Source organism: Pyrgilauda ruficollis, unplaced genomic scaffold (genome assembly GCF_017590135.1).
Source record: "Pyrgilauda ruficollis isolate IOZ18807 unplaced genomic scaffold, ASM1759013v1 scaffold301, whole genome shotgun sequence".
Lineage (NCBI taxonomy): Eukaryota > Metazoa > Chordata > Aves > Passeriformes > Passeridae > Pyrgilauda > Pyrgilauda ruficollis.
The window spans coordinates 113,458-138,787 of NW_024524390.1; the positions used below are offsets into that span (position 1 = coordinate 113,458).

General features: G+C 51.3%; 1 protein-coding gene across 1 annotated transcript in view; it reads left to right on the plus strand.

Moving 5' to 3' along the window:
- Nucleotides 1-25,330, plus strand: part of LOC121356931 (transcription factor 4-like) — a gene marked incomplete at its 3' end in the record, with an annotated part of 60,444 nt that overhangs the window by 21,284 nt on the left and 13,830 nt on the right. Inside the window, exons 3-4 of the mRNA XM_041473822.1 lie at nt 6,752-6,813; nt 8,492-8,588. Coding sequence (XP_041329756.1) covers nt 6,752-6,813; nt 8,492-8,588 — 159 coding nt within the window. The remainder of the gene's footprint in view (nt 1-6,751; nt 6,814-8,491; nt 8,589-25,330) is intronic.

Sequence of the window (25,330 nt, forward strand, 5' to 3'; positions counted from 1 at the left end):
CTCTGGATTTTCTTCCAGGAAAAATGATGAGACTTTTCATCCTGGAGAGAAAGTTGGGATACGCTTTGGAAGCAGAGCAATTAGGAGTTGGTTGGAGAAGAGACAGTGATTATTGGACTTTGTGACAGGAAGTCATTGAGAATTTCCTGAAAGGACTCAAAGCCGAGTGGATTTGCCTCGTGCTCCGAGATTTGGGACTGCTGAGATATTTATAGGAAAAATCCAAGATGTTGTACGTGCTTTCCATTATCCAGATTTCCTATAAAAAATAAATACACAGCCAGCTCTGGGCTGCCTTTGCTGCTCGTCCTGAGCTGGGCTGAGTTGTTGATTTACTTTTGTGTAGAAAATGAGAGAGAGGCCCCACAAAACTGTGAATGGACAGAATCTAGGAGAGCTTGGGAATTCCAGAACCCCAAATGCTCTGAATTTCATCTCCATGCTCATCCAGAGGAGACGCTGAGATGATTTAGGGGCTAAAGGCTCTGCTGACAGGCACAGCCTGGCACTGATGGGGTGGCTCCAGAGCAGACTGAGCATGAAGATGTTGACGTGTCTGAGGAAATGCTGAAATGCAGAGCTTGGCCAAGAGGCTCTGCTTTGTTTTGATTCCCTTCTCTTGGGGAAATCGGATTTTATTTACACGGGAATTAATCAAGAGCAGCTTCACAAAGTTGGGATGGGGCTTGGAGCGAGGAGGCCGTAAGTTCCTGAAACTGAGGGGTCAGATGCCATCCATTTAATTTTCCAGTAAATTTGCTTGGTTTTTTTTATCCAAATCCCTCAAGTTTTCGTCCCGTTACGTTTTAACAATTAATCCAAACCATATTAATTCTCGTTAACTCTCCTCACAATGCCTTTTGTTCGGCTCCCAGCCGTGCCGTGCGTGAACTTCCTTCCGAGCCCGACGCCTCGGGGGTTCTTTCCCCATCCCTGAGGAATTCCTCTGGGATGAAGACTCTGGAGGTGAAGCAGTGCACGGCTGTGATTTTGCACAACAGGATAGCGCAGCGCTCGGAGGAAGGAAGTCCCCAAAATCTCGGAAATGAGGCACGTCCTGCTGCTGTTGTGGTCACTCTCTGATCCCGGGGGATGTTGGACTCAGCTTTTCTTTAGGCTGGGTTTTCAGTTGGGAAGGCTGACCTAGAGCACGGTTCCAAAATAAAGCAGGGATTCGTTAAAAAAGCGCAAGAACCCAGCCAGGGCTGCACCCGAGATGGACCAAAAGAATCCCAAAACGGTCGCTGTGATCAGCTCTGCTCCATTTGCATATTGGGGTTAATTACTTAATTACATCCCCAGCCCCATCCTTGTTTTTTTCACTTCTTCTTTGTGCTCTTGGGCTGAGATTTGGATCATTTGGATCATTGGATCGTTTGTCCTTGGTCCCCAGCTAGAGCAGGAATGTGTCGGTGTCAGCCACGCCAGGGCGGTCTGAGATCACCTCGCACCCATCCCACAGCCAGGAATGTGACTCAGCTCTTCCCATTCCTTATGCTTTCCTTTTTTTTATTCCAGTAGCTGAAGGGATCCAGGACTGGCACTGAAATAAAATCCACTTTTAAAGATCTGTATCCTAAATAAAAGGCTTCCCGTTGGCACGTTGATGGATCTCTCCAGCAGCTTTTAAAACCACTGGATTAGCAGTGGTTTTAAAACCTGGGAAAAAAAGAAAAAAAAAAAGGAAAAAAAAAAAGCCTGGCACTCCTAATACTGGGATTAGCAGGGTGGTTGAAAGCCATTACCTTTCCTCACTTTCCTAATTGCTGCTTTTTCGGGAAAACTCCTGGCTGGGTTGGGAGAGCTGCGTTGGTGAGCTGCTGTTGGAAGGTCTGCATGTGCATCTCGGGGCTTTTTGGTTGGTTAATCACATTTAGGGCACTGAAGGGGCTCCAGGAGAGTGCTTCTCCTCCAAGGAAATGCTGCTTTTCCTCCAAGGAAAATCCTGCTTTTCCTGCCAGGAAACTCCTGCCTTTCCTGGCTTTCCCTCCAAGGAAAATCCTGCTTTTCCTCCAAGGAAATCCTGATTTTCCTGGCTTTTCCTCCAAGGAAATGCTGCTTTTCCTGGGATTTTCCTCCAAGGAAATCCTGCTTTTCCTGGAATTTTCCTCCAAGGAAAATCCTTCTTTTCCTCCAAGGAAATCCTGCTTTTCCCATTCCAAGGGCAGGGACACCTTCCACCAGCCCAGGTTGCTCCAACACTTCCAGGGATGGAGAATCCACAGCTTTAACCGCCCATGTGAATAAAACCCATCACGGATTTCTGGCCTAAATTAAAATTGTTTTATTTGGGGATAGAAGTGACTCAAGACTGGAATAAAATAACAGTTGGGATAAAAAAAAAAATTAAAAAAAAGAAAATGAAAACCCTTCCAGCTGCTTCCATGCTGTTTGTCCCTTTTCATTAAAGCCATCTCTCTTTGTTTACTCGCTTCTAAACACGGCTAATTAAATCATCCGGGCCTTTCCGCTGCTCCAGCTCCGTGCTGGATTTTTGGAAATTCCCTCCAAGTTCTTGATGGGAGGGGGACAGCACTGGGGGAACGGCTTCCAGAGGGCAGGGCTAGGTGGAATTTGGGGCAGGAATTCTCCCTGAGTGTTCCCGGATCCTTGGAAGTGTCCCAGGCCGGGGGCTCGGAGCAGCCTTGGGCGCTGGGAATTGTCCCGCCCTTGCTTAAAACCCCTTTCCATCAAAATCTGTAGGATTTGAGGATTTCCTGCAGGGAATGGGATGGTGTCCATGCCCACCCCAGTGCTGCCTCCTGACGTTCTTGTCCCTTCAAGCCCCCCAGGAACTAAAGCAGGAGGGAGCGAAGCCCCTCGTTCCTCGCCAAGGCAAAGCTTTCCCCGCCATATGTTCGGAGAGGAGCTGCCGTCCCAAATGCCGAGACGTGTTGAAGGATAGCTGGGTGTTTGGGGGGATGATTGTCCCATATTTACAGCTTTCCAAGTTGCATTGTTGTTGAAAGTCTGCTGTGGGCTGTAAATATGTTCCGGAGCTGGGTAAAAATATCCCAATTACCATATTGCGAAGGACAACAATTGCCACGCTCCGATGACGCCTTGGGAAGCGGCTCGGGGCTGTAAACAGGATGTGCGGCTCCACTGCTGGGACAATCCTCGAGATGTCCCCAAGCCCTGCTGGTGGCAGGAAGGCTGAGCCCCTCTGACCCTCCAGCCACGGTGGGTGGAGAGTTCCCACCTCTGTTTGTTCCCACCTCCTGACAGGGATGAATATTCCAACGGGGTCTTCCAACATCTTCCAGGGAGATGTGGTTGAATTTATCCTTCCGTCATTTATTCCTTTCAGAAGACGCTCGTAAGGATAATTTAGTTCTTAATGACCCGTCGGTTGAAAAAGTACAGAATGTGCTCCAAACACCTCGGAGAAAGCCGGGGCTTCTCTCCCAGCTGGAATTCCAGAGGTGTTCTCTGATTAGGAGATGATCTGAAACCAGGAGAGTGCCCGAGCTGTCCTGTGTCCGGCCGGGCGGGGCGAGCCACGGAAACGTTTCCATCTTCTCCTTCCAGGTGGTTTCTGAGGCTCTCCAGTTTTAATGAGTCCCCTCAGCAAGGAGCTGCTGCCTTGCGGGAACAGGCTGGAGCTCTGGAAGTTTCTGCAGAGCAGATGGGCAGGTTGAAAGGGAGCAGATGCTGCCGGAGCAAAGGGCAGAGCTCAGAGGTACGAGATGAAGGAGCCTTCAAGGCGTCTTCCTAGAGATGTTCCCTCTCCTCCCGCGCCTGCTCCCTGGGAGCAGAGCCCAATCCCCACCCGGTTCCCTCCTCGTCAGGGAGAGAGGAAGATAATATCTTGGATTATTCCCAGTAGGAATTCTGCACTGCAGTCCACATCCAGGAGTGTTTTGTTCGTAGCATCATCCCAGAACATCCTGATTCACAGGCTCCCCGAACGGCAGAAATTCGGGAATTTATTTATTCTCCAGCTCAGTGCACGTTTCTCCCAGCAAGGGAACAAAGCTAAAATAAGAAAGTCCCCTCTGACTCTTGGGAGCCCTCTCAGCCATCCCAGTTATGGGATGTTTTGGGCTGGAAGGGTTTGAAGGAGCGGGGACAACTCCAGGTTGGAATTCCACCTTCTCCTTCACAGCAAGGACTTGCAGGGAGCAAGGAGGACTTGGGAAAAACTGGTTCAAGGCTGGAATTCTGGGATGCAACACAAAATCCATGGCCTGGAAAAAAATAGCTGTGTTTGGCTCGTGGGACAATGTGGGGAATGATGAGCTCACCCCCAGCAGCACAATGGAATTCTTTGTTGGGAACACGGCATGGGGGAACAGTTCAGGTTTGTTTACGCTGCTGCTCTTTCGGAGCGGTGTCTCCAACTCTCCGTGGATATTTGTGGAAGCTTTGGAAATTCAGGCAGAAAATGAAATGCCTGTTTAATTGCAGAAGTGAATTTTCTAAGTATTTGAGGCCTTCATCCCATCCTTCTTCCACATCACCTCCCTGCCTGTTGTTTTGGGCTTTTCTTCTCATGTCCTGATGATATTTAGAGCAAAACCTTCAAAAAAAGATTGGATCAATGGATGTGCATTTTAAATTTTCCAGTCCTTTAGCTTATCAAATATCCAGGTTTCTTCTTCCCTTGATCTTCCTCTTTAATCCTTCTTCTGTATTTTGTTGAGCTTGGTTTTTTTCATGTAGTTTTTCAACCTAATACTCGGATAAATCCAAGTTCTTTTGAAGAGCAAAACAGCAGGAAAGGTCTCAATCCACCAACCAGGTCTGTTGAAATTAATTGGGATTAGCAGCCCCAGTTTAAGGTGTTTTGGGAAGCAGCAATCCCAAAGTGCCTGTTTATCCTGCTGCGATAGGAAAATAATCAGCAGGCTCGGATCTCCCCCACCCTCCTTGGTTTTGACACAATTCCTGCAAATCCCGTTGGGATTCGGGGATCATCTCGCTCCGGGCTGAACTGGAAGGGTTCTGGGCTGGACGGGGCTTGGAGCAGCCTGGGACAGCGGGAGTTGTGTGGTGAGATGATCCTTCAGTCCCTCCTAACCCATCACTGGTGATCCTTGAAGTCCCACCTTCTTTATGGAACATTTCCCGAGGAGAATTCCCAAACCCGCCGTGACGAGGTCTGTCCCAACCTTGACCTTGTGAAGCTCTCCATATCCCAGCTGAAAATTGAGAATGTTGCAAAAATCCTGCTTTTTCCTCCAGCTGGAGCCTGCTTTGTTCTGGATCCATCTGTGTTTTCTCCTCCTTTTCCTGTGGAGCTCAACTCGAGCTGGAGCACCTGGAACTGGAGAATCCAGCCGGGTTCCTCAAGTGTTTTCTCCTCCTTTTCCTCTGGAGCTCAGCTGGAGCTGGAGCACCTGGAACTGGAGAATCCAGCCGGGTTCCTTAAGGGCTGCTGTTCCTGGGCAGCATTAAAGCCGGAGCCGCCTTCTCTGCCCATCCCCAAAGATTGTTTTAATGAGAACTAAAGGGCCTTTTTCCAATTACCAGGGAATAACTGGATTAAGTTCCTGGGTTATGTCAACCTGCTTGGATTTGATTAGGGACAAAGAAATGGATTTATCCGTCAGGGTTACTTCATTAGGGCTCCTCATTGATGCTGCGCAGAGGGTCGGCAGCGCTTGGCGCTTTTCGGGTGAAATCCCAGGAAAATTGGGATGCGACTGCTGGAAATGTGGCTCAAGTCCCCCTTCCGAAGGAGGCCGGGGACCTTCAGGGAATCCCTCCCTCTGAGGGGGTGGCACTGGCACAGTCCCCATGGAAGTGCCCCATCCCTGGAAGTGTCCCCGCTCTGGAGGAAGGTTCCCACGCAGTGTTGGATAATCCCTACAATCCCTTCCAGCCCAAGGGTCTGCGATGCCTTTCCTTCCAGAATCCCTCCAAGTGGAAGCCCTCGTGCTCCTGCTGGGTTTGGGAGCCGTGCTCCGGGGTGGGGCACTGCCCACCAGAACCCCCGCGAGAACATCCCGTAACACCCGTCGGGGCTCCCCGCAGTTAATTGCCTGTTACATAACACAACTGATTTTTAAAAATCCGCCTAATTAACCTAATGGAATGGTTGATCGGATCTGTCAGGTAAATGATCCACAGTTTCTTTCCTCTTTTTTTTTTTTTTTTTTCCTGGAGCTTAATTAAATATTTACCTCCGAGTGTCTCGTGCTATTAACGTGTTCATCTATTACGGAGAGAATAGAAATCCTAATTGGGGGAAAGAATTAAACCCAGTGAACGTGGCAGGTGTGGAATCTTGGAAATGCCCCGGATTCGGTCTCGGCACCTGCTCTGGACCTTCTCCCTTCCTCCAGCTGCGATTCCCACTGATCCCAGGGTTTCACCTAAAAAGAGAATGGCTTTAAGCAGGAAAGCGTTCCAGGTGGGACACTTGAAGGTGGCTGGAACTTCTTGATCCTTAAAATCCCATCCATCCCGAACCATCCCGTGAAAACCGCAGGAGGAATTCTGGGAACCACATCAGCTCTGTCCTCCCCGAGCGTCCGTCAGTCCCTGGACGCTCGGGCAGGATGGGAGCTGCTGGCTGTGGAGGCAGCAGGCGGGAATTGCGCATTCCCGAGGGTCCGGCTCCTTCCCGCCGTGAATTTCAATGAGTTCATTTCAGCCGGGGGAGGGTCAGGAGCCACTTCCTGGCCTCGGCTCCTTCTTCTTAATTAAAGGCACCGGGAGATTAATTTGAAGCGTTAATTTCCCAGTGCCCTCGCAAAAGGCGGGAATGATTTCCACGAAGCCTAAAGAACTTTTTTGTCCCCAGATGTAGAAGACAGAACTAGCTCAGGGTCCTGGGGGAATGCAGGACATCCGAGTCCATCCCGGGTAAGTAGAATCTAATCTTTATCCCCCAGCCACGCTTCCTGCAGATGGAAATGCGCGATCCTGGCGCCGAGGCGGCCTCGGAGCGTGCGGAAAAGCCGGCCTGGGAACTCGTGTTCTCATTAAAATGGCTCCTTTGAACGTTTCCGTTTTCGGCTGGGCTTGGCTCCGTGAGAAGCCCAGCGAGGGGGTGGAATGAGATGATCCGTAAGGTCCCTTCCGACCCAAAGCGTTCCGTGATTTCTGTGCATATTAACGAGCCAATTACTGACGGGGTCTGTCAGCCCCCCCCCCACCCCGAAGCGCGGCTGCTTCCCGGTGTTTCACCCTCTGCCCTCGGAGTTTTAGGGATTTTTGGGGATTGCAGGTGAGGGCCAGCGCCCATCCCTCTGCTGGGGCTTGCATTCCCTGGCCACTCCGTGACCGAGCCGGAGAGGGGACGCCAAGATTGTCACCGGAGCAGCCACCTCAGCGTGTCCCCGGCTGCAATTTGGGGAATTTTGGCGCATCCCCTGAGCCCACCTCTGCTCCAGGTCACCTCCCGTGCTCCCTGCTCAGGAGCAGAATTCCCTGGGGGAAAGTGGAATCTGGGAGCCAGCTGGGCCCAGTCAGTTCAATTGCTCCCGTGGACAGTTATCCACATTTTTTTGACACCTCGGGATGGGGATGCCTTGGTGGGAAGAGCAGCTTTTCCAGCAGCACAGCTGGATCCTCCCGAGCTGCCGGCAGCTCCGTTCCCAACTGGAGCATCCCAGCCCTGCCCTGGGCGCGGCACCGCTGATTATTCCCTACAAACACACGCAAAGAGCAAAAAGTGCCTTCCTCTGCCCTTATTTAAATTTGTTTCAATTGCTTCTTAATCGTTTCCCAATTAACTTGAAGCATGGGGACTCTGGCAGCTCCAGGGCCTGGAACGGCGAGGAAGAGCAGGATCTTCATCCCCTCCTCGCCCTCAATGCGTGTCCCTTTCCCTGGGGGCAGCCCAAGGGGAGCCCTCATTTCCCCATGCCCTGCCTCGAGGAAGGAATCCCAGCACCTTTTCTTCTTGCGTCCTGCTTTGCATCCCTGACGTCATTCCCGGCTTCCATCTGTCAGTTTGATTTTCCTGCCCTTTTTTTTCCCCTTGACACTTGTATTGCTTCCGAGGGAAAAATGTTTTGAAAAGGAAATCGGGAATTGGCACACACCGATTATTTCTGCCTCCAAACCCCTGAATGAAGTGAGGAGATAGAAAGAAAAGGAGCACGAGCCTGGGAAGGATTCGGGAATTTGAATCGAGGCCGGGCATTAAGTCGCGGAATTATTCCGCAAACAGCCTGACCTCGCTTTTTCCTGCTGGAATGGAATTCCCACAGCGGGAGACCTGCTTCCTCCAGAGGCTTGCTTCCATGCTTTAAGCAGGAGACTCTTCCCAGAGGGTTTTGTGCTGATTTGCCCCACGTAGGATTTCAGGGACCGCATCCCACGACTCCGGTCAGGATTCTCGTTCTGAGCTGAGCGTTGGAAACGGCGCCAAAAACTCTCCGGAATGTTTCATTCCGGCCGATCAGCAGGGAAAAAAAACCCAAGGGAGTGATGTTTCTTTGAGCAGCCTTCAGACTGAGTAGGGAGATCTGGACTTTTGGTGTGGACGAGGCTGTTCCAAGGTGTAAAATTGTGTTTTTTCCCGATTTCTTGCCAGAACTATGGAGATGGGACTCACTATGACCACATGGCGAGCAGAGACCTCGGCTCACATGACAATCTCTCTCCTCCCTTTGTCAATTCCAGAATACAAAGTAAGAACATGGAATTTCCTCCCTGATTGGGGTGGGGGAAGTGGGATCAATGGACGAGAAATAAAATCCGGGGGCCTTCAAGCCCTCATCCTCATTTTTTGGGCTCGGCGTGAGGGTGGGAACAGGGATTTGTTTCAATTTTCCATTTTTTTTATGGTGTGAAAAAAGTGCTGTGATGACATTTAGTATTTTATATCCATTTCACCTCTAATTTATCTATGTTTTGTACCTATAACTCTATTTCATGCTGGATTCGTGATGCAAAATCAGTTTGGCTTTTTCCTTGGACACACTTGGAATGGGATTTTTAAAGCAGGAAAAGCTTTTTGAAATCCTAATGAATAAATCCCAAAGGGAGCAGAGAAATAGAAGGTGGGGGACACTGGGAACGTTGTTTGGAGTGGGAGGGAGGTGTCCAAGGAACTCAGGGCAGGGTCAGCCAGCAGGAGATCCGTTCCAACCGGAATGATCCCAGGATTCTGTGCTAGAGCTTTATGATGGAGCCATTGCTCCGTTCTTTAATTAAGGTTGATCAAGGTAAATAAATGATGTCAGAGCTGGAGCTTGCGACACTCCCTCGGGGCACGGGGCTGGGGCAGGGAGCAGCACGGAGGCAAGGTAGGGAGAACGAGTTCCAAAGTTCCTGAGGAGGAGTTTGGGAAGTGCCTGATGTTTCTGCAAGGTCCTGCTCCGTGGCCTCGGAGGGCTTTTCCCAGTTGTGGCTCCCTGTGGATGTGGGATGGGGGCAGCAGCACCCAGGGCCCGGGTGGGAGATCGTGGTGCCGTGTGGGAATGGCAATGGGAATGGGAATGGGAATGACAATGGGAATGGCAGTGGGAATGGCAATGAGAATGACAATGGGCATGGGAATGGCAGTGGCAGTGACAATGGCAATGGGAATGGGAATGGGCAATGCCAATGGCAGTGACAATGGCGGGGGGAATGACAATGGCAATGGGAATGGGAATGGGCAATGCCAATGGCAGTGACAATGGCGGGGGGAATGACAATGGCAATGGGAATGGGAATGGGCAATGCCAATGGCAGTGACAATGGCGGGGGGAATGACAATGGCAATGGGAATGGGAATGGGCAATGCCAATGGCAGTGACAATGGCGGGGGGAATGACAATGGCAATGGGAATGGGAATGGGCAATGCCAATGGCAGTGACAATGGCGGGGGGAATGACAATGGCAATGGGAATGGGAATGGGCAATGCCAATGGCAGTGACAATGGCGTGGGAATGGCAGTGGCAGTGACAATGGCAGTGACAATGGCGGTGGGAATGACAATGGCAATGGGAATGCAATGGCAGTAGGAATGGCAGTGGCAATGGCAATGGGAATGACAATGGCAATGGCAATGACAGTGGCAATGACGGTGGGAATGGCAGTGGCAATGGGAATGACAATGGCAGTGGGATTAGGAATGGCAATGGCAATGGCAATGGCAGTGGCAATGACAATGGCAGTGACAATGGCGTGGGAATGGCAATGGCAATGGCAATAACAATGGCAGTGACAATGGCAGTGGGAATGGCAATGGCAATGGCAATGGCAGTGGCAATGACCATGGCAGTGACAATGGCAGTGGGAATGGCAATGGCAATGGCAGTGACAATGGCAATTGAAATGGCAACGGCAGTGACAATGGCGGTGGCAATGGGAATGGCAACGGCGAATGCAATGGCAGTGGCAATGGGAATGGCAATGGTAGTGACAATGGCAATGGCAATGGCAATGGGAATGGGCATGGCAGGGGGAGTGCCAATGGCAATAGATTGTTAATGGCAGTGGCAGTGACAATGGCAATGGAGTGGCAATGGAATGGATTGTTAATGGCAATGGCAGTGGCAGTGGGAATTACAGTGGCAATGATTGTGACAATGGCAATGGCAGTGACAATGACAATGGCAATGGCAATGGCAGTGGCAATGGAATGGATTGTTAATGGGAATGGCAGTGGCAATGGCAATGACAGTGACAATGGCAATGACAGTGACAATGGCAATGACAGTGACAATGGCAATGACAGTGACAATGGCAATGACAGTGACAATGGCAATGACAGTGACAATGGCAATGACAGTGACAATGGCAATGGCAGTGACAATGACAATGGCAATGACAGTGACAATGACGGTGGGAATGGCAGTGGCAATGGGAATGGCAATGGCAATGACAATGACAGTGACAATGACGGTGGGAATGGCAGTGGCAATGGGAATGACAATGGCAGTGGGAATGGGAATGGGCAATGGCAATGGCAGTGACAATGGCGTGGGAATGGGAATGGCAATGGCAGTGACAATGGCAATGGGAGTTGGAATGACAGTGGCAATGATAGTGACAATGGCAATGGCAATGGGCATGTCAATGGCAGTGGCAATGGCAATGGCAGTGACAATGACAATGGCAATGGCAGTGGCAATGGAATGGATTGTTAATGGGAATGGCAGTGGCAATGGCAATGACAGTGACAATGGCAATGGCAGTGACAATGACAATGGCAATGGCAGTGGCAATGGAATGGATTGTTAATGGCAATGGTGGTGCCAATGGCAATGGATTGTTAATGGCAATGGCAGTGACAATGACAATGACAATGGCAGTAGCAATGGGAATGGCAGTGGCAATGGCAATGGCAGTGACAATGGCAATGGTAGTGACAGTGCCAATGGCAATGGATTGTTAATGGCAATGGCAGTGACAATGGCAGTGGCAGTGACAATGGCAGTGGCAGTGACAATGGGATGGCAATGGAATGGATTGTTAATGTCAATGGCAGTGACAATGACAATGGCAGTGGCAATGGGAATGGCAATGGCAATGGAATGGCAATGGAATGGATTGTTACTGGCAATGGCAGTGGCAGTGGGAATTACAGTGGCAATGATTGTGACAATGGCAATGACAATGGCAATGGCAGTGGCAATGACAATGGCAATAGCAGTGACAATGGCAATGGCAATGGCAGTGACAATGGCAGTGGCAGTGACAATGGGATGGCAATGGAATGGATTGTTAATGTCAATGGCAGTGACAATGGCAATGGCAATGGCAGTGGCAATGGGAATGGCAGTGGCAATGATAGTGACAATGGCAATGGCAGTGGCAATGGGAATTACAGTGGCAATGATAGTGACAATGTCAATGGCAGTGACAATGGCAATGGCAATGGAATGGCAATGGAATGGATTGTTACTGGCAATGGCAGTGGCAGTGGGAATTACAGTGGCAATGATTGTGACAATGGCAATGACAATGGCAATGGCAGTGGCAATGACAATGGCAATAGCAGTGACAATGGCAATGGCAATGGCAGTGGCAATGGGAATGGCAGTGGCAATGATAGTGACAATGGCAATGACAATGGCAGTGACAATGACAATGGCAGTGGCAATGGGAATGGCAATGGCAATGGAATGGATTCAGGCTGATGGAATGATGAAGGCTGGAAAAGAGGGCACTGAGTCCAGGCAAGGCCACCACTCCTGCTGTCCCCAAGTCCAGCACGTGGCACTTGTCACTGCCACTCCCGTCCCCTCTGCGAGGGATGTCACCCCTTAATCCCCTCCCAGCAAGGCCCAGCTTGCTTTGTGGCCCCGTGGCGGAGCCTTGTCCTGCAGGGACAGCTCCGGGAGCACGGGGACACCAGGAGTGGCACCAAGTGGATCCAAGGCAGCAGATCCCACGGATCTGTGACAACCTGCAGGCTCTGGGAATATTCTGTTATTCCAGCTCTTCACAATTCCTCGCTTTGCTGACCAGGAATATTTGGGTTTGTGCTTCCGAGCGCTGCAGAGAGCCCGAATTTCCCCCGGTGTTCCTTGGCTGTGCCCGTTTTTAATGGGATTTTCCCCGTCTCGGGTGGAACGTCGCCACTTCCCATGCTTTTCATCCCTGCAGCTTTGATTCCGTTCCTGTTATTACGAGCAGAACTGGAATTTTTTGCAGATTAGTGAAGTTTACCCAACACAGCATTAAAAGGGCCTCGCTTTCAATCTCTAAACCGTAAACATTTGGGATGAAATTTTCCATGCTGTGGATCTGACTCAGCCCGCTCCGTATTTTTTTAACCTTCTGCAGGAATGATTTCAACATTTCCTCAAATGGGATTACATTTCAGCCTGGCACATTTGGGATTTTCTCCCTCGGTGTCTGGCACGGCGGGAACATTAATTCCTTTTCACACCACCTCTTGTTACGGCAGCTGCAAAATGCAAAAAGGGACACGGGGAACCGGGAGGGGAACGACCAAAACTGTCCAGGAATTTCAGGGATGGGGCTTGGAGCAACTCCACCGAGCCGTGGAGTCAGGGAATGGTTTGGGATTTTTAGGATCACCCCATTCCTTCCGCCATCCCACGCTGCTCCGAGCCCTGTTTGGGCACTTCCAGATCCTCCCCATCCTCCCAAACCCAAACCCCGCACGGTTTCCAGTCAAGCAGAACCTTGCGAGGCGCTTGAAACCATCCACAAAGGCAGAGATGTAAAAAAATTCCCATTCCCAATCAAGAGTTAATGGATTTGTAAGTGCTGCCAGTCAGGATTCCGAGCTCAGCATTCAACTGCGGTCCCGGAGAAAAGAAATGACAAGGACATCTCCATTTCTTTGGGAAGCAGCAGCAGATGTATAAATAGAAACTGTCGACCGTGGCAATTCGTGTGCGGGAGAGGAGCCTTGAAATATGAGTTTGTCCTACAGACTTTGCAGGGAAGTTTACATTCCTTGCCGTTTGTACTTAAACAGCTCCCAGCGTTCTGAAGGAGTTATTTCGTGTGACAACCTGGAGTCGTCATCTCTGGAGGCACAGGAGCACCTCCTGTCCCTAATCCAGACTCCTGTCCTTGATTCTGGGCTCCTGTCCCTAATCCCGGACTCCTGTCCCTAATTCTGGGCTCCTGTCCCTAATCCAGACTCGTGTCCATAATTCTGGGCTCCTGATCAAAATCCCAGACTCCTGTTCATAATTCTGGGCTCCTGTCCATAAAACCAGACCTTGTGCATAAATCTGGGCTCATGTCCACAATCCCAAACTCCTGTCCATGCTCCCAAACTCCTGCTCACAATCCCAAACTCCTGTTCACAATCCCAAACTCCTGCCCACAATCCCAAACTCCTGCCCACAATCCCAAACTCCTGTTCACAATCCCAAACTCCTGTCCATGCTCCCAAGCTCCTGTTCACAATCCCAAACTCCTGTCCACAATCCCAAACTCCTGCCCACAATCCCAAACTCCTGCTCACAATCCCAAACTCCTGCCCACAATCCCAAACTCCAGCCCATAATCCCAAATTCCCGCCTGCCGTCCGTTCTCAGTGATCCCATTTCCAGGCTCTCTCCAGTTTCTACCTCCTGCACGGTAAAATTACTTTTTTTCCAGTAAAATCCAGCGGTTAAAACCTCCTGCCCCTTCCATGGATTCTTGGAGTTTGGCTTTTCCCAGGAGTTTTTGTCGCTGTTCTCCAGCTGAGCTGAGCTTGGGGGCAGAGGGAATTTGGAGCTCCCAACTGTTTGGGTGTTTTAGAGAAACCTGGAAGTGACTTGCTGAAAATATTCACGGAGAGGGAAGAGCTCAATTTGTAGATTTGGGAACTGGAATAAGACGAATTTTAAAACCCCTTCCAACAGAAATAACTGTTAAAAAAAAAACAAAAAAAAAAAACAACAAACCCAACAAATTTGTAGATTTGGGAACTGGAATAAGACGAATTTTAAAACCCCTTCCAACAGAAAGCCGTTCAAAATAACTGTTAAAAAAAACAACAAACCCAACAACGCAAAGAAATGCAAATCGAATTGAAACCACTCCCAAAAAAAAAAAAAAAAAAAGGGTTTAGGAATGAATTGCTGCTTTTTTGGGGCTTTCTGGCTGAAGTGGCTGCAGCCCCTTAACGACTGCGTCACCCCGAGGTCCCGACGCTCTTCGGGGGACACGACCGGCTGCGGGCGGAGATTTGCATTACAGCTGGAAAATGGACATGTGGGAAAATCTGGGAAACAAAACAAATTTGGTGAATTAGTGGGTCATTTCCATAGGCAGTCACGCTCCGTTAAGCAGGGAAAAACAAAGGGTTTGTTATGCTCTTAGTTAAAGCCCAGAGTGTCCAACAAAGCCGAGTTTAATTAATAAGCATTCGCAGCCCGGCCCTGAAGTCTGAACTTCCCAGCGTGGCGAGATGGGGAATTAAAGGAGGAGTTAGATAAATAAAATCAACTTTTGGGGGGGAGCTTTGGTTGGATTGTGCTGCAAAAAGAGCCCGAGGTGCCGGTGCCGGGCCGGGGTGGGGGCTGAGCCTCGCTAAAACCCCGCGCTCCCTCTCCAGCCGGGACAAAAGGTGAGCGCCGAAAATCCTCCGGGTTTCGGAGGCCGGCTTTGAGTTGGTGGGGAAGGGGCTGGCAGGAGCTGGGATCCTGGGCTCCGAGGGGGAGGCAGGGATGCCAGGAGGGCTCGGGAATTCTCCCCAGCCCTCGTGCCAACGGATCCCCGCGGCCATATGGTCGGAATTAAGGGCAGCACCGGTTCTCACACCAGACGAGGCAGCCGGGACCGGGGCCGGGCTTTGATCCCGGGACCACGTGAAATAAAAAGCTCCGGAGCACGGAGTTAACAGGAACCAGCGGGATTTTAATTAGATTATATTCCTTTCTAAGTGAAATCAGACTATTCCCATTTATCCTGCAAACTTTTTCCTGTGCAGCTGCGGCTTGAATATTCCCCGAAAAAGAGGGATACTCTGGGAAGGAACCGCGCTGATTAAACGAGGGGAAAAAGAAATCAGACGTTGTATTTCTCTCTGTGTTCGTGGGAATTATCTGGGAAAAACGGGTTGGATTAAAAATGAAAGGCGAGGAAGGAAATGGGGAATAAGAGATGAAAAGGCTGGATTTGGGGAGGGAAAGCAGAGGGAAAAGAGAAACAATCGCGACGGATTTATCGCGACGCGGAAAGGGGACGAGGCCAGGCCGGGGAATTTTAGGACCTCTTAGAGCTGGAAAAGGGAATTTATTGACGGATGATGTAGACACTGCTAAAAAATAAATGGATTTTTCGCCTCAGTGTTCACAAAAGAGGACGGGGAACAGATGCCAGAATCGGCTCTAAATTTCCCAGGAGAGAGGCAAGAAATATTGAAGGAAATAGGGATTATTCCAGACTGGGTGATCACACGGTGGGTGAGAACATCAGTGGATGGATTAAAGCAGAGAGGAGCCATCCCAGAACCGTTAAAGAAAGAAAGAACGGTCTGCGTCGTGTTTACAGGAGAAACATCCGAGCGTCCACCTCGGCTTCCGCAGGGAAAACCCCGTGGGCAGCTTTTGTTCCTGGAGGATTTCACGGCCTGGGCCGGTGACTCAGCCCAAATCTGTTTTCCAGAAACAGGCATTTCAATCTCCTGGGTGGGCCACTGGATCTGGGGGCTTTCAGCTGCCCCCGGAACGGAGCGCCGAGCTCCGGATCGGCCCAGCTGGGGAGGGAAGCCGGGATTTTGGGACGCGCTCTCCCGCTGGGATTGCTGGGTTGGCTCCCCCTCCTCCTGGCCTGGCGGAGGCTCCTCGGGCCGCCTTTGATACGGCGCTCCGTGTGGGATGGTTCGGATCGGCGGCGCGGAGCTGTCGTCGCCCCGCGGGCCTCGCGCTCATGTGGCGCGCACCTGGAGAGGCCCGGCCTTTGAAACGCCGCCCGGCCGCATTCCTCCTCCCTCGTGTCATGCTGAGGAGACGAAAAAATAAAAGAGGGAATATCAAATCCAGCTTTGGTGGAGCTGGCCAAGAAATGCCCTTGACGTGAGACTTGCCTTGGCCGTGGCTCTGCCTAAAAATCCGCCATTTAGTTTTTAATTTTTCTACAATTTGGGATGGAAGGGATCTTAAAGATCGTCAGTTTCGCTCCCGCGAGGTAACGGTTTCAAGATGGAATCGTGGAATTGTTGAGATTGGAAAAGGGCTTTGAGATCGCAACCGTCGACGGCGTTTTCAGGTTTTCAGAATTCCTGCAGTGGAGAGGGAGAGCAGAAGGAAAAGGGAAGATGCGCTGGGGAAAACTTCTGGTTCAGGGAGAGGCCAGCAGATCATTCCAGGTGAACGGCCTGGATCGGAAGGGATTTGTGGGATCATCCCATTCAATGAGCAGGGACACCTTCCACTACCCCAGAGCCAGGCGGGAATCAGGGGATTTGGGAGGCTTTCAACGCATCCAAAGGGCTTCTCCCGTGGATAGGGAGGGAAAGAGGGCAGCGGGAAGAACGGGAACACGCAAACCCCAAAATCCCGGCTCGTGCCGGATCCGAGAGCTGATTTGGACCAGCACATCCCAAGGCTGGAACAGCTTTGGTCTCTCTTTTGGGCCTTTCCCGTTCCTCCCCTTCCCACCCCCGGAGCTAACGAGGTGAGATCCGTACGGAAAAGGTCGAAGCAAAGTCAAAGCAAAGTCTTTCGGCGCTTCCCGGGGACGAGGGAGGTCGCATCCGTAATCCCGCCGCCGTCCTCGTCACCTTATTATTAGAGCTGCGTAAATCTGGCGAGGATTTGTGTTTGCCAAATATACCCTGGCCTACATCCGGGCTTATGTTTGGAATTGGGGCCAGTTTTCACGCCTGTGCGGTCGGGAATTTTTGCCAGTTCGGAGCGTAACGACAGGAAAGAGGATAATGAAGGGCAGAGGAGAAAATTCGGGATGGGAGGAACGCTAGGCAGAAAAGACAAAGGAATACGGAGCGCGTTCCTCCTTTCCTGAACGTTTCCCTTTCAAAGGAAATCCCTCGGTGGGATTTTCCTAAAGGAAGGATCGTGACTCCTCAAGGTCAGCAGGAGAAGGCAGGGCAGAGAAGTGGCCAGGTCAGGGACAGTTCTTCTGGATGGGTGGAGCTCTGGTGGTTCACTGCTCATTAACTCATTATTCCTGTGGGATCACACAGAAATACGGACTGGGAGAGCTCGTTCCTTCTGAGAGACGAGTCACGGAACCATGGGATGGGGTGGCTGGCAAGGCCCTTAGGGACTGTCCCAGTGCCACCCGTGCCAGGGGCAGGGACACCTCCCGGAGTCCCAGCCTGGCACCTTTGTGCCTCGGGGCTTCTCCTCTTGGAGGCCACTTGGGGACATCTGTGTCCTCCCCAAAGCCCTGCATGCTCCTCAGCCTCGGCAGGGCGACAAGAGGAGCCTCATTTATCCCATTTCCACCCTTTTGAAAGGACTGGAAATCCCGGTAATTACCCGGCCGGGGGGAGGAGATGGATGTTTCATGCCTTTGATGTGGAGCTGGGATCTGCCCGGGCTTTGGGAAATTTCCTTTGAAAGGACCCGGCGCTCACATCTGCTTTTTTTTTTATTATTTTTTTTTGGTAGCGCCATTCCTTTGGAGGCAAAAAAAAAAATAAATGGGGGGAGTTTATCCACAAAATCAATCCAGGGCAACACCTCCGGCCAGGTGAGGGGACAGCACCAAATCCCGGGAAAATCACAACGAGCTGGAATTTTCATCTCAGCGCCTTGAATCCTCTCAGAAATTCCATTTTTTCTTTATATTATTAATGCAGCAGCTGTTGCAGTTCAGGCAGCTTCCAAAGGACTGAATTCAGGGGGAGGAAATTTGGGAGTTCTTTCAGCTTTGGGGAGCTTGGCTCTCTGGAGAAGGTACCTCCGGATTATTCTGGGATGTGGGGGCGTTCCCAAATCTGCCCAGGAAATTGGATCCCTCATCTCTGGGTTCCCGAAGTCCCAAAGGTTCGTTTTCACGGCTCTCACCTCTCCTGGATGATGTCACGGCCAGATGGGATGTGGGGATGGAATTGCTGCTGGCACAGAGGGCACGGAGCAGCTGGGACTGCCCCTGAGTCCCGGGCAGTGCCCACGGATGGGCTGGAAGAACCTGGGAATGAGGGATCAGAGCAGGGATTGATGGATCACAGACAGGGTTTGATGGATCAGAGCAGGGTTTGAGGGATCACAGACAGGGTTTGATGGATCACAGACAGGGTTTGAGGGATCAGAGCAGGGTTTGATGGATCACAGACAGGGTTTGAGGGATCAGAGCAGGGTTTGATGGATCACAGACAGGGATTGATGGATCACAGACTTTCGGTCCTCTACGTCCTTCCTTCCTTCCTTCCTTCCTTCCTTCCTTCCTTCCTTCCTTCCTTCTTCCCTTCTTCCCTTCCTTCCTTCCTTCCATCCTTCCCGGCCGGCTTCGGCGCGGAACCCGCCGAGAGCGACTCTTACTGCGGCGAGGAGTTTTCTTGTACCCGAGCCAATACTTAATTAAAACCGCTGACATCATGGTGTTATAATTAAGCGTGGCATTAATTAAGCTGGAATAACGATTTTTTTTTTTTTTTTTTTTTTATTAAGAGCTGCTCCGATTGTGGAAGCGGCAAAAAAAAAAAAATTTAAAAAATCCTAAATAATTGGAGATGAACCCAAGAGAAATTCATCCCCGCGCTCCAGCTCCCGGAGCGGGCCGGGAACGGGAGGAGCGTCGGCCGAGGAAAAGTTTCGGGGGATTGGGCGCCAGCCGTCGGGAAATTTTGGGGAATTATTTCCCTTTTCCCTGTTTTTTTTTTTTTTTTTCCTTTTCCCCCAAAACTGCTGATCGGCTCCTGGCATTCTGATGGCTAATTATGCATCGGAGAGCTTCGACAGCTGCATTCATCATCATAAAATGTAATAATTAATGACATTCCAACAAAGAAAAATATGCAAATGAGAACTCATTAGCATTTTCATATTCAGCTTTGATAATGCTTTTGCTGACAAGGTTGTAATTAATGAAAATTCATGTCGCAGTCAGGAGATTGGATCGGTTTCATTCCGCTCACAATTCCCAAATGCTTGCATTATGGAAAATCGGCGGCTCTGCCAACTTTTTCAGGGAAGAAAAAAAAACACACACACACGCTAAAAGCACCAGATGCAAATGAAGGGGAGGGAGCCGTTAACTCCTTCCAGCCCTGGCCCCCTCCCAAAAAAAAAATAAAAGCAGGCAAGAAAAACAACAAACCCTGATTTCCGTAGGGCCGCGGGAATTTGGGGAAAACTTTTCCTCCTGTTTCCATTCCCTGCTCTGTCCCAACCTTAACTCCTGGATTCTGGGCCTCCCAGGGGTGGGAGGGATGGGGTTGATCCAGAGAAATTCCACAATTTTTCCCTCTTTTCCTGCCCAGCTGAACCGTTCTTCCCAAGGAATATCGGGGTTTTTAGCGGCTGGCGCTTCCAAAGGGAATTGGTATTTGGGAATCGAATCGTTGCCGGGGTGTTGTTTTTTGGGATCGTTTCCTTCGGGATGGGCAGCGTGCCCAGGCAGATGGTGGAATGGCACCTGTAAGCGATGGGAATAGAGCCGTTGGTCCTCTGGGAGAGTCGCGATTCCCCTCTCCGCGGAACAGCTGGGCCTGGGGCTTTCCCCCCACGGCCACGGGTTTGGGCTCAGCCTGAAAGTCTGGGCTGGGAACGCGCCCGCTGAAACGCTGGGAGAGGTTTAATGTGGAAAACACGGAAACCGGGAGTGGGGAGGGCTAAAAAACAAAAGAAACTTCCATTGGCAACATCCCAAGGAAGGTTTTCCCATGGGAGAGCCAAGGGTGACCATGAGGACAAAATTCTCTTTCCATGAATTCTTTGGGAGATGTTTGGGATCATTGGGAGACCTTTGGGATCATTGGGAGATCTTTGATCGTTGGGGAGGTCTTTGGGATGGGCAGGGCTGCTCTTGTTCCGTGTTGGAATTCTTTGGGAGATGTTTGGGATCAGCAGCGCCGCTCTTGTTCCGTGTGGGAATTCTTTGGGAGATGTTTGGGATCATTGGGAGATCTTTGGGATCAGCAGCGCCGCTCTTGTTCCGTGTGGGAATTCTTTGGGAGATCTTTGGGATCATTGGGAGATCTTTGATCACTGGGGAGGTCTTTGGGATCAGCAGCGCCGCTCTTGTTCCATGTGGGAATTCTTTGGGAGATGTTTGGGATCATTGAGGAGATCTTTGGGATCAGCAGCGCCGCTCTTGTTCCATGTGGGAATTCTTTGGGAGATGTTTGGGATGGTGACATTCCTGATGGCTCTGGGAATGGGGTGACATTCCTGATGGCTCTGGACATGGCCATGTGATGACATTCCTGATGGCTCCGGGAACGGCCATTTGGTGACATTCCCACCTTTTCCATCACCTCTCAGCGTGGGCTCACGGAACGCTTTGGGTCGGAAGCTCTCCTAAGGACCATCCCATTCCAACCCCGCGCCGCGACAGGGACCTCATCCCCGCGTCCCGCGTCGCTCGGGATCCCCGGAATGGTCTCCATCTTCCTGTGACGCCGGCCCCCGTTTTGGGGACGGCGCTCCGGGAGCCAGCTGCCCACCTGGCGGGGCCGCGGCCGGCGCTGCGGCGTGCAGTCAGAGCCCTTAATTGTGATGCATTTGCCGAGTTGCCGCCGCAGCGCCGGCCCTGCTCCGGTGCCATATGGTCTCCCACGGAACATTTAACTTGTCAGATATAATGGATCGGCCTGGAAGCAGATCCGCGCTCCGAGCGCTCGGCTCCGCGCCGCGGGCTGGGCACGAGGGACGGCGCCGGGCACGGCGCAGAGGGTGACCTAGATGGCACGGAACGGGCACGGCCGGCGGCCCCGGCGGGCTGCACGTCGGATCCCGTTACATCGCCCGCTCCCGACGCAGCGTGCCGGGCAGGAACGGCCGATCGGCCAGCCCGCTCCGGCCGAGCGCCGCGCAGTGGGAGCTCGGGATACAGAGCTGAAAAATTGGGGTGGTTGGGAATAGGGAATTAGGGATACAGAGCTGAAAAATTGGGATGGTTGGGAATAGGGAATTAGGGATACAGAGCTGAAAAATTGGGATGGTTGGGAATACAGCGTTAGGGGTACAGAGCTGCAAAATTGGGATGGTTGGGAATGTGGCATTAGAGATACAGAGCTGCAGGATTGGGATGTTTGGGTGTTCAATATTAGGGATACAGAGCTTGAAAATTTGGGAGATTTGGGAATGTGGCATTAGGGATACAGAGCTGCAAAATTGGGATGTTTGGGTGCTCAATATTAGGGATACAGAGTCTGAAAATTGGGGTGGTTGGGAATGTGGCATTAGGGATACAGAGCTTAAAAATTGGGATAGTTGGGAATATGGAATTAGGGTTACAGAGATTCAAAATTGGGATGTTCGAGCATTCAGCATTTTGGAAACTCAGGGATACCAGAACTTCCAAATTTTGGATGTTCTGGAGCTGGTGCTGTGCAGGGGAGAAGTTTCCACGGCTGGGGCAGCATGAGGAGCTCCGCATTCAGCATTTTGGGAACTCGGGGATACCAGAACCTCCAAAATCGAGATGTTTGGGCATTCAGCATTTTGGGAACTCAGGGATACCAGAACTTCCAAATTTTGGATGTTCTGGAGCTGGTGCTGTGCAGGGGAGAAGTTTCCACGGCTGGGGCAGCATGAGGAGCTCCCATCGCTGTGGGGTTGTTGGGAGAGGCTCTGGATGTGTCACCCCTTGAGGGAATCATGGAATTCTTTGGGCTGGAAGGATCACCCAGTGCCACCCCACGCCATGGCAGGGACACCTCCAGTTGTCCCAGCTTATTCCAGCCTGGCCTTGGACTCTTCAGGGATCTGGGGCAGCCACAGCTTCCCTGGGAATTCCTGATTCCCAAAATCCCGGCTGGGTTTTTAACAAAGTGAGAAGCACCAGCAGTGTGGAGAAGGAGAATTTTATAGGGTGGGATAAACAGAACTCGGGGAGGAATTAGGAACGGAGCCCTGAATCTGCACGGAAGGATTAGGGATATCTCATGGATTAATTAATATCTTATGGCCGTTAATTAATGATGTGGATATAACAGATATATTTAGGAGTATAACATGGATGATGCCGTGCATTGCAGGTGCCACAGAATCCTGGAATCTGGGAATGTTGGGTGGGAAAGAGCCCTGAGGACCCCTCATTCCACCCTCGGAATGTCCCATGACAAAGAGTCCCCGAGCTCTCCGCTCCTTTTTTCCCAAATTCCTCGGAATGCCGCGTGAGGGTCCCTTTAGGAAAGAACATTCCTGGGTGTTGTGTCCAGGGCGTCCCTTGATCCCAAACCTGCTCTGCAGCTCTCTTTGCCCATCCTGGCGTTTGGGCGCCGTCTGGAGCTTCGGAGCGCTCCCGGTGAATTCCCGGATAAACCCACATCCCCTGCAGTATCCCTGCCCGTTCCTTAGCTCAGATTTTTCTGGGAATCCCGTTCCTCTATCCTGGAGTTTGGGCGCCGTCTGGAGCTCCCGGTGAATTCCCGCCGTGAAATCTGCACGTTCCCGTTCTCCCGGATAAACCCACATCCCCTGCAGTATCCCTGCCCGTTCCTTAGCTCAGATTTTTCTGGGAATCCCGTTCCTCTGTATTTTTTTATCACTGACACCTCGGATTTTCCCCGGATTCCTCTTCCCGGTGCCCTTTATCCCTGGTACATTCCAAGGACAGGAAGGGTGAGCCAAGATCGATGGGAGTTTTTGCTGCTCTCCCGGCGATATTTCCAGCCTGAAATTCCACGCCATCCCCGAGGAGAAGAAAAAAAATCCCCAAACCAGGGATTGCCTCCCAAAATTGTTCTTCCCGTCGCGTGGCCTCGGGCCCCGGCTCCGAGGAATTTTCAGCTTCCTCTCCTCGTTAAATATCCATATTCTCCCGCCAGCCTGGGAAGAAACGGGCGTTTTGTTTCAATAAATCCCTAATTTAATTAGGGAAGTTTATTATTCCGCTCGCAATTAGCGCGTGGATTCGATATCCAGCTTATTAATCCCCGCGACGTTAAGGGATCGTGCCGCTGCCTACGGAACGGGGCAGCTTCCCTTCGGATCTTCTCCTTCGGGGACGAGGGCAGGAAAACATCCCCGGGGAAAACGGGTGACACGAGGGACAGCTTCCCTTCGGATCTTCTGCTCCGGGGACGGGAGCAGGGAGAGAAAACACCCCTGGGGAGCGCCGGGAAGGGATCCTGATGGGATCGGGGCAATCCCACCTTCCCGCTGGCTGCCCTGTGTGCCAGGCAGCGTTCTGGGGGCGTTTGGGATTTTCGGCCCCACCCGTGCCCCCGATTTTCCCGCCGGTTCCCGGCTTTGCCGATCTTTCCGTTCCCGTTTCCCCGCTCGCCTCGGCCTCGATTTCCCTTCCGATTTTTTTCCCCGACATCAAATCCCTGATTTCCCCCTCGCTTTTGTTGTCCGGCCTCGCCGCGGAACGCTTTCCGTTTTCCTTTGTGCCGGAAAACCTTGCCAAGCTCCCGGAGACGTTGGGCAGGGCAGCAGGGCTTGAGCCCGGCTTGGCTGAGCCCGGCTCGGGCAGGAACACCTGGGCTCCGTGGGGACCTTGTGCCCGTGCCAGCTCGGTGCCCGCGGGAGCGCCCGGAGCAGCCGGAGCGCCGGCGCCACACAAAGGGATGAGCTCCCGCCAGCTGTTCCCGGTGCCAGGGATCTGCTCCTGCAAGCGGGAAAATTCCCCTCCGTTCCCCCTCTGGTTTTTATTTCCTTTCTCTCTACCAAAGAATAAAATTTTCCAAAGTTCTGCAAAAATTCGGGAGCGCTCTGCTGGTTAATAATCCGCCCCTGGGATAATGAGTTGAGCAGGAGATTTTTAATCCCGTTTTGCCTGGGAAAAACTCGGGAAGTTGTCCACAGAGAAAACAGGGCAGACATCAATAAATCTTTTTCTATTTTTTATAGGTTTTTTTTTTTTCCACCGGTGAGGTGCTCGCAGGATAGACAGGAGAAAAAAAAAAAAAAAAACCCTCGTTTATTTCCACGAGGTTTTCCTCGGATAATTGAGAATTCCCCACAAAATTGTAGCCGAAACGAGGCAATTTGGGATCTCTGAGGGGAAAAAAAGCCCCGTTTTTTAAAGGATAATCGATCGGCGCTCGGAGCCGTTCGCTCCCCTCGGCCCTTCCGTCCTCCCTTTCTCCTGCAACCCGAGTGGAAGAGAATTTGGGATGCCAAAATTCAGGACTGGGGCCGGTTCGGGTGCCTGGAGCATCCCCCAGCAGCAGAAATTCCCATTCATTGGGATTTGGGAATTTCAGCCCGTCCTGTGGCTCGGAAGTCGATCCCAAATATGCTCCCGGTTCCCGGCTGGGTTTGGGAATTCTCCTTTAATTTGGCATTAAATTCGTCGTTTATTTTGCCATTTATTTGTCATTTAATTTGTCCTTAAAGGGGAGCGCGTCGTGCTCCTTCCCCGTCGGACGATCCTTAATTCCTAAAAAAAAAAAATTAAAAAATCCAGGAATAAAATAATAGATGGATCAAAATCACAGCTGGATACGTGGAGCTGTTCAAATTCCAATTCCCAAGAATTTCTGCTCTCCCCGGGCCGAGTTCCCCTGAGTCTAAGCAACCCCAAATATCAGGAATTCGGATATTCCAGTTGGGATGAATCCCTTCAAAAAAAACGTTTCAAGGGGAAATCCGGGGAAATTTGAGAATTTCCAGAAATCCCCAAAGCGCCCTTTCACCAAGGATGGCACGAGCGGCGTTTACCCTTCGGAAGCGGCCGCGATTCCCTAATTAATTTCCCCGCGGAAGGATGACAAAGCACAAAGGGGAGAGATTTTGGGAGAGAAGAGATTTATTTTTATTTTTTTTTTTCCCGGAGCTGGAATCCCGCGTTCGCCGGGAAAACAAGAGTTCCTTTGTCTGCGCCGTGCCGGCGTCGCGGCCGCTCCTGGATCGTCCCCATCTCTACCCCGGCACCTCCGC